The 13901-nt window shown below is 40.9% G+C and overlaps 1 protein-coding gene across 1 annotated transcript; it reads left to right on the plus strand.

Moving 5' to 3' along the window:
- The first annotated feature begins 782 nt into the window (after positions 1–782).
- On the plus strand, positions 783–13089 carry si:ch73-40i7.5 (amyloid-beta A4 precursor protein-binding family A member 3). The gene is made up of 11 exons (XM_012879973.3): positions 783–1047; positions 2587–3599; positions 5535–5565; positions 5679–5824; positions 5971–6057; positions 8002–8178; positions 8700–8879; positions 10141–10353; positions 11793–11912; positions 12060–12200; positions 12325–13089. Exons 2-11 carry the CDS (start codon positions 2670–2672, stop codon positions 12394–12396), a joined length of 2097 nt encoding a protein of 698 aa, XP_012735427.2. The 5' UTR covers positions 783–1047; positions 2587–2669; the 3' UTR covers positions 12397–13089.
- Positions 13090–13901: the final 812 nt, after the last annotated feature.

Raw genomic sequence — 13901 nt, forward strand, 5'->3', positions numbered from 1 at the left:
CTGTATAGTTTAGGAATTTTTAGCCAAATAGGTTTGATACTTCAAAATAGTGAAAACAAATGCTTTAACTTTTAAGATGCATAGATTTAGGTTTTGCTCCAGTTTACTTCTCGTTTTGGTGCTTTTTACTAGCAAAATGAAATAAAAAGTAGTGCCTAAAACAAAACCCGTTTAGTTCAATGGAATATGAACTGAAGGGATAAACTCAAATTGTCTTGAAAAAACTGAGATTAAAAAAAATCCTAATAGGGCATTAAAATAGTCAAAAGTCAAAAGACTGATAGATCATTGGTAAAAATAAAACTGGGGCAATACATCTGCATTGAAGAAGTTTGTTGAAATTCAATCCTTGAAACAGTATAAAGTACGCAGTCATGGTTAACCAAATAATTGCCACAGAATCAAAGGGGTTGTACGTATGCATTATCACATTCAGCTACTAACTTCTGATTATTCGAAAAAAGTAAAACAAAGCAAAAAACTTTTTGTAATCGAAATATTGACGCTTGATTAATCGGGACTTGGACGTAGGAAGGTTGACGTATGTGAGTGTTGCGTTTAATGTAGCTCATAAATAGGAATCAGTCTCCGGTAAAATTGTGCTCATATTAGATAAAATACCTGATATATGTAATTAAAACGTGTTGGAATGCGTCTGTTGGCGTCTTTTAAGTAAACGCGAATACGTACATGCGTAAAGATGGGTAAGGGGACAGAATTTGTAAGGATGATTGGAGAAGTTACGGGGGCCCTTGAACGCCGCAGGAGGATTGTCGCGGCCAATAAATAAAAGTAATTACTCGACAGCGGCAGTGGCTTTAAAACAACAGCACGATTCACTCCGCAAAAAAACCTGTATGATGCCGATGGTTCACCGTTAAGGCGACACTTTTATCACAGCTGTCGACGTTTATAGTATGACGCAAAAAATCTGCACAGAAGTTTTGGAGAGGGTTCAAATTCCTGGACACGCCAACTCATCTGTCGCGGTAGCCACAGTTGTTTCCATTTGGACGAAAAGGAGGCGAGAAAGGTTCTCGGCATCCGGTGAGAACTCGATTTTTAAAAGATATATGTAACTTTAAAAGTGGTTTTTTTTACGTCCAGACTTTCAGTTTCCAGCACAGCAGCAGTCTGCCGAGGCAGAGGCTGCCAAGTGAGACATTAGCTTCGAGCTGCTACTTCAGTTAGCTAAACTCTGCTCGTAGACATTTAAAAGCAGTAGTATTTCGTGTCCCTTTATTCATTCGTTGTCTTTGCTTGTATTTCCCTTGCCTGTGTGAGTAATGACGCCTTACACCGCAGGCAGGGTGCTTATTTGAAGTCTTCCTGTTGTGATTCTACTGTGAAACTCGTCTCATCTTGTCATTTTTCACAACAATTCAACTCTATAGTGAGTAATAATCTGTGAAAGTGGATCCCAATAAATGTGATTATAACTTAAGAATTTATTACAGTAATAAAATCCCCAAAACTCATGTGCACTCCTAGACAACAGTATATATTTATGCACACTTTTGTCATACAGTAGCTTTTTTTTTTTTTAAATGTGAATTACTTCCTACATTGTGGATATATACTGAAGACATCTAAACGAAGCAAAATATGTAGGGTTATGTCTGTGAAATTACTCAAAATGGGGCTGGGCGATAATTCAATAACAATATATATCGATCGATAATTGTATATCGATGATAGGGGAAAAAAAGAGTAAGTAAAAAGATCAACAGAATAACAGTTTTCCTTCCTTTTGCATTCTAGCCTATCATGTAGGTTAATATTAGTCATTACATCATCCCAACCAATCACAAACGCAGACCCAGGAACGCTCCGCCCCCTTCAGAGAGTTCACAAAGCACACGTTCTTTTTTTTAAAAACTTGCAGTTTTGGTAAAAAGTTGGTCGAATAAAGGTTGAGTTTGAGTTCATTGTTTGTTCTGCATCTCAAAACAAGTCGCTAAGGTAATTTGTTGATAATTATCAATATCGATCAGTATGATTTCTATTTTATCTGGGTTTTTTTCTTCCCCATATCGTCCAGACCTAACGCAAAACATCTTTTTACGTTTTAGATTCTTCCAAATAGCCTCCGCTTGTTTTGCTCACTGCTTTTGCACACTCTTGGCATTCTTTTAGGAAGCTTTCCCAAAACACTAGGAGTTCCTAGAGGTAGTTATAAAATCGAAAAAAAAAACACTGTATGTCCAAAATGGTTGCACGAGTGTCGCCAGCGTTGCTGCGGGGATTGAGGTCTGCATGGCTGCCGCCTCTTCCATAGATGATGGACTAAAAAGCCCATAGGACAAGCGGACTAATTACTGGAACCGTGTCCTCAGGCCTGAAAAGACCCAAGACAAACGTATTTGGTTCAGATGGAGTCGCGTGGGGCGGCGGCGGCCATGTTGGTGGGGCCGTGCATGTCTGCAGACCTAAACCTAATAGCTGTCGCACAAGCATCTATCAAACTGTCATGCCTTCCGTTTTGTCGCATGAACAGATAACGGTGAAACATTTGCAGAAAAACAGAGGTTTGCGTTTACATGTGAGAGTTCCCGTGTAATAGTTGTTGTGCTTTTTGCCTTACAGGGATCCTTCCCAGATAATTCTGCCACGTCGCGATCCCAGCAAAGGGTCTCTCCTGGGTAATGCCGTCCGTTCCCTGACACAAAATGGACCCCGACTGCTTCCCGCACCGTCAGCCGACGCCTACACACGCAGACGCGTCGCTGAGCGAGTTTGACCCCGTCGTTGGAGCCTCAGGGAGGCAACGTAGTGCGCTCCCAGCAGCAGGTCTGCGAGGGTCGGCGGCAGAGGACTTTGATTCCTATCGCCTGATTGAGCCTCCCCCTCTGGACTGGAGGTCAGACTCCTCCAGTGAAGCGGGTTCGGCGCCAGATCTGGAGGACCCCAGCCACCCTCCGTCTGCCGACCCGCTGCGTTTGACCGGCGTCGGAGACTCGGAATCGCCGCCTTTGATCGGAGGAGACATGCTGTCTCCAAACCAGTCGTACCAGCAAGTGCTTCTGGGCAACGCGGCAGAGCCAGACCAGCCTTTAGAAGTCAAAGTAGCAGACGGAGAGGAAAATACTCACGAGATGCTAAGAGATGCTGAGGCGGAGGATCCAAACAGGACATCGGGGGATGAGGACCACAGCCGTATTCAGGCCTTGCTCACCCAGCTTCAGACGATGGACAAAGAGGCCGTTGATGATGGCCGCTCCTGCCCCCCCGCGCAGGAAGTCTGCAGTCGCTCTGCGCTGACGACCAGCACTGAAAGCACAGGGCTGCTTTTCTCTGAAAGCCACCAGCGAGACCTGCTGGGACTGCTGCAGTGCACGGAGATCAGCGCCACGCCGCAGCCGTCCCGCCTGCCTCACCTCGGCGGGGTCGACGCCGTGCTCTCCGTGTCCTACAGCCAGGAGGAGTCGCCGCCGAGGCGCTGGAGGCAGAGCGCAAACGGTCAGCGGCACAGGGGCGACTCCGTCTCCTCGCTGCCCGACGATGAGTACCCCGAGCCGGTGTGGATGAAGGTCGGAGAGGCGCCGCCGCCGGAGGAGGAGGAGGAGGAGGAGGAGGAGACCGGCGCAGATGGCGAACAGGTTAGTGTGAAAATGACTGAAAACGAAACCAAACTGCTGTGTCAACCTTTTTCTGAAGGCTTTTTGTCTATTTTAGGAAGATATTTCAGTCCAAGTCAGTGATTGCCAATGCGGTACCGCGCGCGAGCTATTTTTAGAAACACAACGTCACAATGACGTGGTACGCAGTGGGGCAAACTTTTAAAACCCGCCGCTGCTTTGCTTTAAAAGAGACATGCGTTAGCCTAGGTTTTACTCGGTAAACGACTGCTTTTTCCAAATCTAAGACCATGGTTTTTAAACATTGTTGCTATGGAACGTGCAACAGCGACTCGAGGTACGCTGATCGGCCGCATATGAAGGATGTTTTCTTCAAGACTGCCAAGGAGAAATGTGTACGCTGGGACCGGGGCGGTCGGCCTACACAACAGTTCAACCCGAAAAAGTTACCAAATTCAAGTACATATGTAGCAAGCATTTTGTCGGAGGAAAGGGCACAACCGAAGAACATCCTGACCCAATTCCAGCGACATCAAGTCAAGGTAAGAGTATTTTGGTGGCCGACATGTTAATAAAGTAGCGCCTGCTACCCACTGAGCTATATCATACACTGGAGTGCTAATCACCGTCTGTTTGAACGAGTCGCTTTGAAGCCACCAGCCGCCATATTGGTACTCCCTATTTCCCCCCCAGTAACTAGGGAATATGTGCGCTACAGCATCGAATGACGAGGATTTTCTCATGTTCAGGGGGGGGCTTAAAACTTTTAAAATGTCAAATGCCATATAGTTTTATGTTATGTTCTAAAAATATGAAGTACTGAGAAAGTCATGTGCTGAAATATTTTGCATTTTATTCATTTAAATATATATGTTTAACATTTATAAATATATAAATAACAATGTACAACAACATATATTTACATATGTGTATACATATATATACATATATACATATACACATACTTATATATACATATATGTATATTTAATATGAATAACATGTAAAATATTTCAGCACCTAATTTCCTAGAAGTTGATAGTGTTAGTACATCCACTGACTGTAGAATTACCTGTGAAACGTTTTCACTCAGCCAGAAAACTGCTTGTTGTTGCAACCAAATCCTGTGGGATTCTGTGAGAGTAGGGAGTAGCAAGATGGCGGCCAGTGGCTTCAGTTTTTCGGCAAAATCAGCACTCCAGTGTATTATACAGCTCAGTGCTGCTACCATGATCGCATATAGGCTATCATGGTAGCAGGCGCTAACATGATAGCCTGCTACCAGGATAGCTTACTCAAAAACATTTCAAATGAGACAAACATTAAACATATACCCATTCCTGGACGGTGATTGCAAACAACAACAAAAAAAAAAAAAACGGCCGACACTGCCATGATCGCCGCGCAGGAAAAAAAAAACAAAGCTTACCGTTCATCAACTCGGCCAGTTTTCCAGTCTTTTTAAGCCCTCGAACCTCAAGCCATCGTTTGAGCTGAAGGTTGGTGTGTTCTTCGACAGTTCGGCCAGTAATCCATGTGCCTGGGACATCGTCTTGGGAAAGTTTAACGGCTGTAAAGTCGGTCATATCGCTGGTTCTGTTGCGCTTGTAATAGCTGGGTTATCCGTGCTTTCTCTCCTGTATGCCCTACCTAAGCGGCAAAAGGGGCGTTGCTCTTGAGACGGTGACGTCACGTGCGCGGTACCGCATTGAATTCAAAGAAATTAATTCAATTGAATTTTATTTATATAGCGCCAATTCATGAAACATGTCATTTTAAGGCACTTTACAAAGTCAAATGCAATCAGATTATAAAGATTGGGTCAGATTATACAGATTGGGAAAACATTTCCTATATAAATTATAGTTTAGTTTACTTCTAGTTTCATTTGGCTGGTAATTGTTTATTGGTTCCAAAGCTTGTTGTTGATATAATCGTCTTAATTTCATCTTTTAGAGCGCTGATGACCACCCATCATACAAAGATGGTGAGTTAACTCACCTTTGCTCCGCTTTTAATGTCGTTTTTAAGACCTACTCAGCAGAGTTTTTGTTATTAATTTGATATTTGATGTGTTTTTTTTTTTTGTTTTTTTTTTAGTGCCTGGTCCTTGTGACCCTGAAGACCTGTTGGACGGAGTTATCTTCGGCGCCAAGTATCTGGGCTCCACTCAGATCAAGTCGGACAGGAACCCCTCCACAAATGCTCGCATGACCCAGGCTCAGGAGGCCGTTGACAGGATTAAGGTAAAATAAATGGGGAAAAAATCCATGAATTGATCTGACTTGGTCTTGATTGTTTTGTAGATTAGGCCCGCAGACATTAATGGTGCTGTGATAATCGGCCCGGTTCTGATGGGACTGGCTCTGACTGCAGTGTTGTTTGCTTGTAGGCACCAGAAGGAGAGTCTCAGCCAATGACCGAAGTGGATCTGTTCATCTCCACCAAACGAATCAAGGTGCTGACGGCTGACACGCAGGTACCCAAAGCGTTTCTTGTCTTCCTTTCTGTGTTTTCCACCTTGGCGGTGGTCTGTACAAGACAATTTTCCATTTCTAAAAAGGTGAAGCTCAGGGAATTAAAAGATCATAAAAAGGGTAATTTATCTAAGTAGTTCACTTGAAAATGTGAAACTTGTATACATAGATTTAGGGCTGGATGATAATTCAGTAACAATATATATCGATCGATAGATGTATATCGGAAAAAAAGGTTAATAAAAATATTAGTCATTACATTCTCTCAACCAATCACAAACACAGACCCGGGAACCAAGCTTTACCAAGAGTTCAGAGAGCACATGTTCTTTTTTTCTTTTTTTAAAAACTTGTAGTTTTGGTAAAAAGTTGGTTGAATAAAGGGTTGAGTTTGAATTCAGTGTGTGTTCTGTGTCTAAAAATAGGTCGCTATATGTTTTGAATTTGTTCATAATTATCAATATCGATCCAATATGATTTCTATTTTCATCCAGCCCTACATAGATTTATTAGCCCCAGAATTATACAATTCCCTTGTTTCTTTCTGTTAAGATGATTTATGACATAAAGCTAATGGAAACCAAATATTCAGCTGGTCAGAAAATTAGGAAATAAAATAAAAATAATAAATAAAAATTAAAATACGACCGATACAAAAGGATTTAGACTGAAATGTCATGGTATGGCCATGTTGCAGCCAACACAAACACTGCGGCAGTTCTCCAGCAGACAGTCGGTGACGCCCTCAACAAGGTTATTTCTAAAAATCCTTGACGATCCCAGAGCGCAGTATCCAACAATATGAAGGGAAAGTTGAGTGGAAGGAAACTGTGCAAAAAGGTGAACAAGCAACGGGAATAAACGCAGCCTTGATGGGATTGTAGAGCGGCGGCCATTTAAGAAGCTGAGGGGGAACCATGAAGGGTGGACTGTGGCTGGAGTCGGTGCTTCAAGAGTGATGAAAATAATAAATAAAGCAATGTTTTAAAATGTAAAGGTAATAAATAAATCCTAGTCTTGACAATTTTTTACACTTATAGTTGAAGGTTTTCTTTTTTTTGTTTTGTTTAGATTGCAAACCACGTGTTGCTTTTGGTGTTTTTTTTTCTTTCAAATTCGAACGTTTGTTCCATTTAAAGAAAGTTTGTTTATTCCCTTTTGAACATTTGAGTTTTTATTTTATTTTAAAAGGATAAAATAGTTTTTCTCTACTTTAAAAAATCAAACAAATATCCTATTGTAATAAACAAGCCATTTTGTTTTACCGTACCATATTTATTTCTAAAGCACTTAAAATACAACTGAAGTTCTATACAAATATCAACACGACGAACGACAACAAAACAGTAAAACAAATATGCAAAAACAGAAATCCAAAACACAACAAATATAAGACATGGAAATGAACCTACATTGGGGTGAAAGCGAGAGAAATAATGTATCTTTAAACTAGTTTTAAAAACAGAAGGCGATTGGGGCCTTCTGCAAAGGCTCTGTCTTCTTGAGATTTATAAAATGTTTTTGGAGCTTTTCATAAATTTGAAGGGTCGTGTAGCTTTTGTGGCTTTGAACAAATTTCGCTTCGCTGGATGAAAGGCAAAAATGTCCCGTATAGTTATAAAAGTCGCCGACCTCAGGTCTGAGAAGAAAAAAGGACGGACTGTTGCTCACTGGTCCAAAGTCCTGTTTTCAGATTAAAGTACATTTCATGAAGAAATCAAGGTCCCAGCGTCTGGAGAAAGAGAGCCATGGATGGATCCAGGCTGATGGATGTTATTAAAGCAACCTGGGGCTTCCTTAACGCCTCAACAGATCCACCTACTAATGGCCTCCACTGATAGTGATTTATGCAAAAGAAGCCACAATCAAATAATCCTATTTTATCATTAACAAAAAATCTTAGCTGTAAATGAAGTAGTAGCATTTTACTCATCTCCTCCTTTCAGGAAGCCATGATGGATCACTCTCTGCAGACCATTTCTTACATCGCAGACATCGGGGACATCGTCGTCCTGATGGCACGGAGGAAACCCAAAGGCCAGGATGCAGACGCCGCCTCTCAAGCGTCGTCGCAGCCTCAGAAGAAGTGCCTGATGATCTGCCACGTCTTCTCCTCTGAGGACGTGAGTCTGCCCGGGGAATCTTTTCAATCTTCCTTACCCGATTATGCAATCTTTACGTTATTCGTTGTTTTTAAATTGTTTGGAGCAGTACAGTGTAAACGGGCCTGCCAATACTAGACAATGTTCTGGTGTCTCCGATGTGTCACAGATGTGTTTTTTTTTTTTTTTTTTAGCTTGGCCTAATTTCAGCCAGCGAGTTTCCACTGGTCTTATACTTGTCCCAGTTTCCCACAAATGGCAACAATTAATTTCTTTAAGCAACCAACTACCTGTGGGGAGCTTAAAATCCTCAGCCTCTTACTTTTATTCCCCTTTTTCTTGTACCTGGAAAGGCTAAATCTTCTCATAGTAAAGAACTTATTGTGTTTGCTGCTCTACGCTGGGATAGATGTTTTGGCTCAACTGTATTTTTTTATATGAAAGTCTTAAATAAATTCATATTTTTGTATTTGTTTCCAAACGAACGTCTTTTTGCGTGTCTAAATATTAAACTGATTGATCCTTCCTGTCGCCCGTCACAGGCTCAGGTCATAGCTCAGGCTATCGGCCAGGCGTTTGGAGTGGCTTACCAGCAGTTTCTTCAGACCAGTGGCATCAAGGCCAGCGATCTGAAGCCGGGCGACTACAGTAACTACCTGGAGAGCCAGGAACTCTACAACGGAGACTTGGCCCACTTCTCGGACTCTCAGAACCTTCGGGATGTAAGTAGAGGGCTTGAAAAGCTGCATGATCTGTATTATTATTATTATTATTATTATTATTATTATTACAAAGTTTACCTTATTTCAGTAAATGCAATCTCTAATAGAAACAGCTTATATAGATAAATTACACAGACTGATGTTAGATGCCCTTATTTCTGATGATTATGATTTTTTTCCTCCCATACAGCCAATGAAAACATAACATTTACGATTAGTATTTTAGGTCAGACCCATAAAAATTACATTTTGATACAAATGTGGGCTTAATGAATAGTATGTTTAATACCTGCTTCAACATTGTTTTATTTTTTAGAAGACAAAACTGCTAGGGTTGGACCTTCATGTCGTTTTTATCAATATCGTAAAAAATTTCTCATCATGATAGGAATTTGGATTTATCTTGACGCTGATAAATTCCAACTAGTGGTGTCTGGAAACCCCCAGAACTGCCACTGTAGTCAGGATTGTTATTGTTTTGTTATTTTCTCCTCTGCATGCCTTAACTGAATTTAATTCGATTTTTTAATGTATTGATGCTGTCAATAAACCAGCAGTGTCGTAATAAAATTACACTTTTTTATGTAACCAGTGCCCTGATGAAACATATGTTGAAATTTGTTTTAATAGTACAATTTTAAATGTTTTTTAAGGACAGTATTCATGCTAATTGGGCTATAATTGACATGCAGTCACTGCCACACAGTTACCTGAAAAATACAACAAGAAGCTGTACATTGTCTTTTATCACCACTTTTATCGTGAACACATCACTGCCACAGTATATCGTGATAAATTTCATATCGCCCCAACCCTAAAAAACGCTATTATAATTCCAGACAAATAACTTAAGAAATGTAAAATGTAAAAATCAGACTTTAATGTTTCTTGACTTTAAACAACGATTCCATATTCAAAAACTCTCCAGTTCAAAACAATTCAACAGGGAGGAGCGGGCTAACCCGGCTCGTCGGCGCTAATTGTGAACGCCTGATGATGTTTTGGCTGCCAGGGATTTTTTTATTTTTTTTTATTTTTTATTTTTGGGGTAGCGTTTTCTTTTGTTTAAAAAACAAAACAACAACTAAATAGTCATTTAAAAACTGCATTTTGTATTTACTCAGGTTATCTTTGTGTGAGATCAATTTGATCAGAAACATTAAATGGTGACAGCCGCTGCTACAGATTTATCCTGCTGGACGCTATAACACTTCTGGTCGTTTCTATTGGCTGCTAACGGGGATCAACTCTCTGCGTCCAGATAGCGATCACAAAGGCTGCCGGGGAGATCTTGGGACTGGCGGTGGTGGAGTCGGGATGGGGGTCCATCCTGCCCACCGTGGTGGTGGCCAACCTCCTCCACGGCGGTCCAGCCGAACGCTGCGGCGAGCTCAGCATTGGCGACCGCGTCATGTCCGTCAACGGCACCAGCTTGGTGGGTCTGCCCATCACCACCTGCCAGAACATCCTCCGGGTAAGACGAGAGCGAGGCCCAAGCTAGTAATGACGCTAAAAGTCATAACTTGGCTTCACAAGGCAACATTTAGTGAGAAACAAAAAGAAGTTTCTGCAGTTAGCTGTCCTTGTATCCATTGTGCTCCAGGTGGCACTGTGATGCCAACATTCTTGATTTGAGACTAGTTATTGTGTTTTTAGTCGCTTTTATTACCAGGCTCATAGTTAAAGTGTTATCAATTTGCCCTTTAGACACTTAGACAACTTTATTTGAGTGCGTACAGAATGAAATTTTGTTGCATACAACTTGTAAATTGCAGTAAAATTAAATTACAGTATAAGATGCCGCAGTGATTTAAAAGTAAACAATTGAAATGTAGACAATGCAGGAGAAGTCACAGTGTACAGATGAGTATTTTTTTAAAACCATTTGTATGTGCAGAATTAGGGCATTTGTGCAATAATACAGCTTGTAAATTACAGTAGATTTAAAATGCAGTATAGGGTGCAGCAGTGATTTAAAAGTAAAACAATTGAAATGTAAACAGTGCAGGGGAAAGTCACAGTGGACAGGTGAGTATTTTCAAAAACCATTTGTATGTACAGAATTTGATTGTGCAAAGGGCAGTTGTGCAGGAATGCATTTAGAAACTAAGAGTTTGGCAGCATTTGTAATGCTAGATGGAGATGCAATGATGCAAAATGAGCAAATATGCAATGTTGTGCAGAGTTTATGGGTTATAGTTCAGCAGGCTTTGCAGACTTCTTCTTTAATTTTAACATTTTTTCTGAGTAGTTTTTATATTATTCTGGACACTTGATTACAAAACATCTACCAGGTCGACCAGGTTTTTGTGTGAATCTCCCACAAAAAGGTGCAGAATAAATTTTTGTAATTGGGCAGTGTGGCTAAGGGTTGTTTCTCAGATTAGCTCTAGTTATTCAAGCCTGCTACACTCGGAGTCGTACAATTCCCTCTCGGTTATTTCTATGACTAACGGGTTGTTACGTCATAGTTTGTGCTCTGTGAGCATCCCTGATTCCAAATAATCAGAGCTTTTAATACTTTGTTTGGCATCTTAATCGGACCTAATCTTAGAACAACAGGTTTTATATAAAACCCCGATAAGAGAGCTCAGAGGTAAAAGAAAGAGCAAGGTAATGTACATTTCTGTAAAAGACTGAGCAACAGAGGATGTTTTCTAAACAACGTACAAAGCTCTTTATTTTGTCAGACTTTTAAAATACTTTAACACGTGACGACAGCTTAAACACCAATTCAAACCTGGGTTCAAAGCAATGCTCTTCCAAGTATTTATTCTTATGTTTATGCTTTACAAAATGTATTCACTGATTGTTTTTACCTGCATATTTTATAAATTTTTCAATATTGTTGTCTTTCTCTTTTTTTGTATGCAATTTAACTCAAAAGACGGTTTAAATTTATTTCTGAACCAGGACCTTAAGAGCCAGAAGTATGTGAAGCTCAGCATCGTCCACTGCCCTCCAGTCACCATGGCGATCATAAAGAGACCAGATGTTAAGTGTCAGCTCGGCTTCAGCGTCGACGACGGCATTGTACGTCAGTTTTGGATGTTCTCAATCTTTTTGCCACCCTTTTGTTTTTTCTTTGATCAGCTCTTGACGCTGCGCTTTGTAAGGAACTAATGGAGCATCTACTGTTTCCTTTGAATGAAAAGCTGATGCTTTCTCCAACGTTTGCAGATCTGCAGCCTGATGAGAGGCGGCATCGCGGAGAGGGGAGGGATCCGCGTCGGACACCGCATCATCGAGATCAACGAGCAGAGCGTTGTAGCAACTCCCCACGACAAGATCATCCAGATCCTGACAAACGCGGTCGGAGAGGTCAGTGATTCTTAAAACACTCTCACAAGCAGGTTTAACAGCCTGAATGAATGCAGTGCGGGGCCCCAGAAGCCGATCTCTTGACTACAGTAAAAGTTCAGTGAATCTTCTCGTTTACCGACAGATTCACCTGAAGACGATGCCCGCCTCGACGTATCGACTGCTGACAGGACAAGAGCAGCCGCTGTTCCTTTAAGCACTTTTCCTGCTTCACTTCGACGGAGTCACTGCACAGTATTCAAGCTACATAAGCTTCTTTCAAACTCCAAAAATATTAGATTATTATTATGCAGTTTGCATTGAACAGCTGTTGTCACAGTGCTGCCACCAACTAGACTAGTTTTACATCTTTAATATTTTAATATGAGAGCATTATTTAAATTTTAAGGTTTAGAGGCCTCAATGTTTGTTGTTGTTTTTTTTTTGTTTTTGATTAAGACATTTTACAAAGGTAGAGGTCTTTTTTTTAAGATTAAAATGTTCACCCGATCAACCTGGAGAATGGTGAGAATCGTCGGGTGTAGTGCACCTGAGTCTTCCAGCCTTACATGCTTTGAGTGAATCTTTTATAAACGTACTTGAAGAAGTGACTTTGTTGAATCAGGATAAAAGGCCTCTGAGTTTCAATGTCACTTCCTGTTCATCATGTTTTTACACAAACGAACGAATGATCAATCGATCAGACTTTAGAGGGCGTCCTGCTGCTTTATGCAAGTTTTCACTGATGTGGTGGAGATGTGCTTTTAAGGTCACTGCCTTATTTCATAGAGATATAAATGTGTTTGTATGTTTTATGCCGATAATGCATGCTCTATAAAAATGTTCTGTAATAATCATGTCGCGCAATGAGAATCTGTAAATGGATGAACCAATAAAAAGTGCAAAAGTTGATTGTCCTTGATCCATTTGGCTTTATAGATGCACATAGATTACATTGCTGAAAAATATTGGGTCATTTTCTCTCACTCACATATATGAACTTTAAAGACATCCTATTCTTGATACTTTCCACAATGTTTAGAAGTGCGTTTGTGGACGTTTTTTCTCCGGAAATGCATTTTCACGGGACAATGCCGATGTTGGACAAGATGGCCCGGCTAGCAGTCTTTGCTCTAATTAGTCCCAATGGTGCTTCATCACATTGAGGTCCTAGCTCTTTGCCGCCAGTCATGTTTTGAACCACCATCAATGCTTGCGTTGTTACGGGCCGTACTTTGTGCAGTGGTACACAATGGTTGTGTAAACGGAGAGAGGATCTCCAAATTGTTACCACAGATTCAGGAGCTGATTGTCCAAATTGTCTTTGTATTCTGCAGCAACAGGTCCTTTCACTGTAACTAGAGCTGAGCCTAGCTTCTGAAGAGCAACTACTACACACACCATAATCTTCAATCTAACACACTTCCCACTTGGAAAGTGGTGTCAGGAACGTACCATTCTTGGAAATGACAAACCCAAACTCCTCCACTGAATTATCAGAGAAGAAGAGAGCCATGATTTATCAGAGAACACCTTTACACTGCTGTAGGGCCCAGCGTAACATACCATAAGTAGTAGATATAGATATGTACTTAGCAGTGTTCTAGAATGTATACATCACCAAATGTAAATATTGGTTCCAGAAGTTTTATATTATGGAAAACATGTTTTTTTTTTCTGCCCAAATTAGTTATTTTGCATTGAACCTGAGTATCAGAATCT

This window comes from Fundulus heteroclitus, chromosome 9 (assembly GCF_011125445.2).
Source record: "Fundulus heteroclitus isolate FHET01 chromosome 9, MU-UCD_Fhet_4.1, whole genome shotgun sequence".
Classification (NCBI taxonomy): Eukaryota; Metazoa; Chordata; class Actinopteri; order Cyprinodontiformes; family Fundulidae; genus Fundulus; species Fundulus heteroclitus.

Excerpts from the sequence above, each read along its gene's own strand:
- si:ch73-40i7.5 (XM_012879973.3), top strand. The coding sequence starts at position 2,670 with ATGGACCCCGACTGCTTCCCGCACCGTCAGCCGACGCCTACACACGCA. Across the intron at positions 5,825-5,970 it reads AGGCCGTTGACAGGATTAAG|GCACCAGAAGGAGAGTCTCA; the intron begins GTAAAATAAATG and ends GTTTGCTTGTAG. Across the intron at positions 8,880-10,140 it reads ACTCTCAGAACCTTCGGGAT|ATAGCGATCACAAAGGCTGC; the intron begins GTAAGTAGAGGG and ends CTCTGCGTCCAG.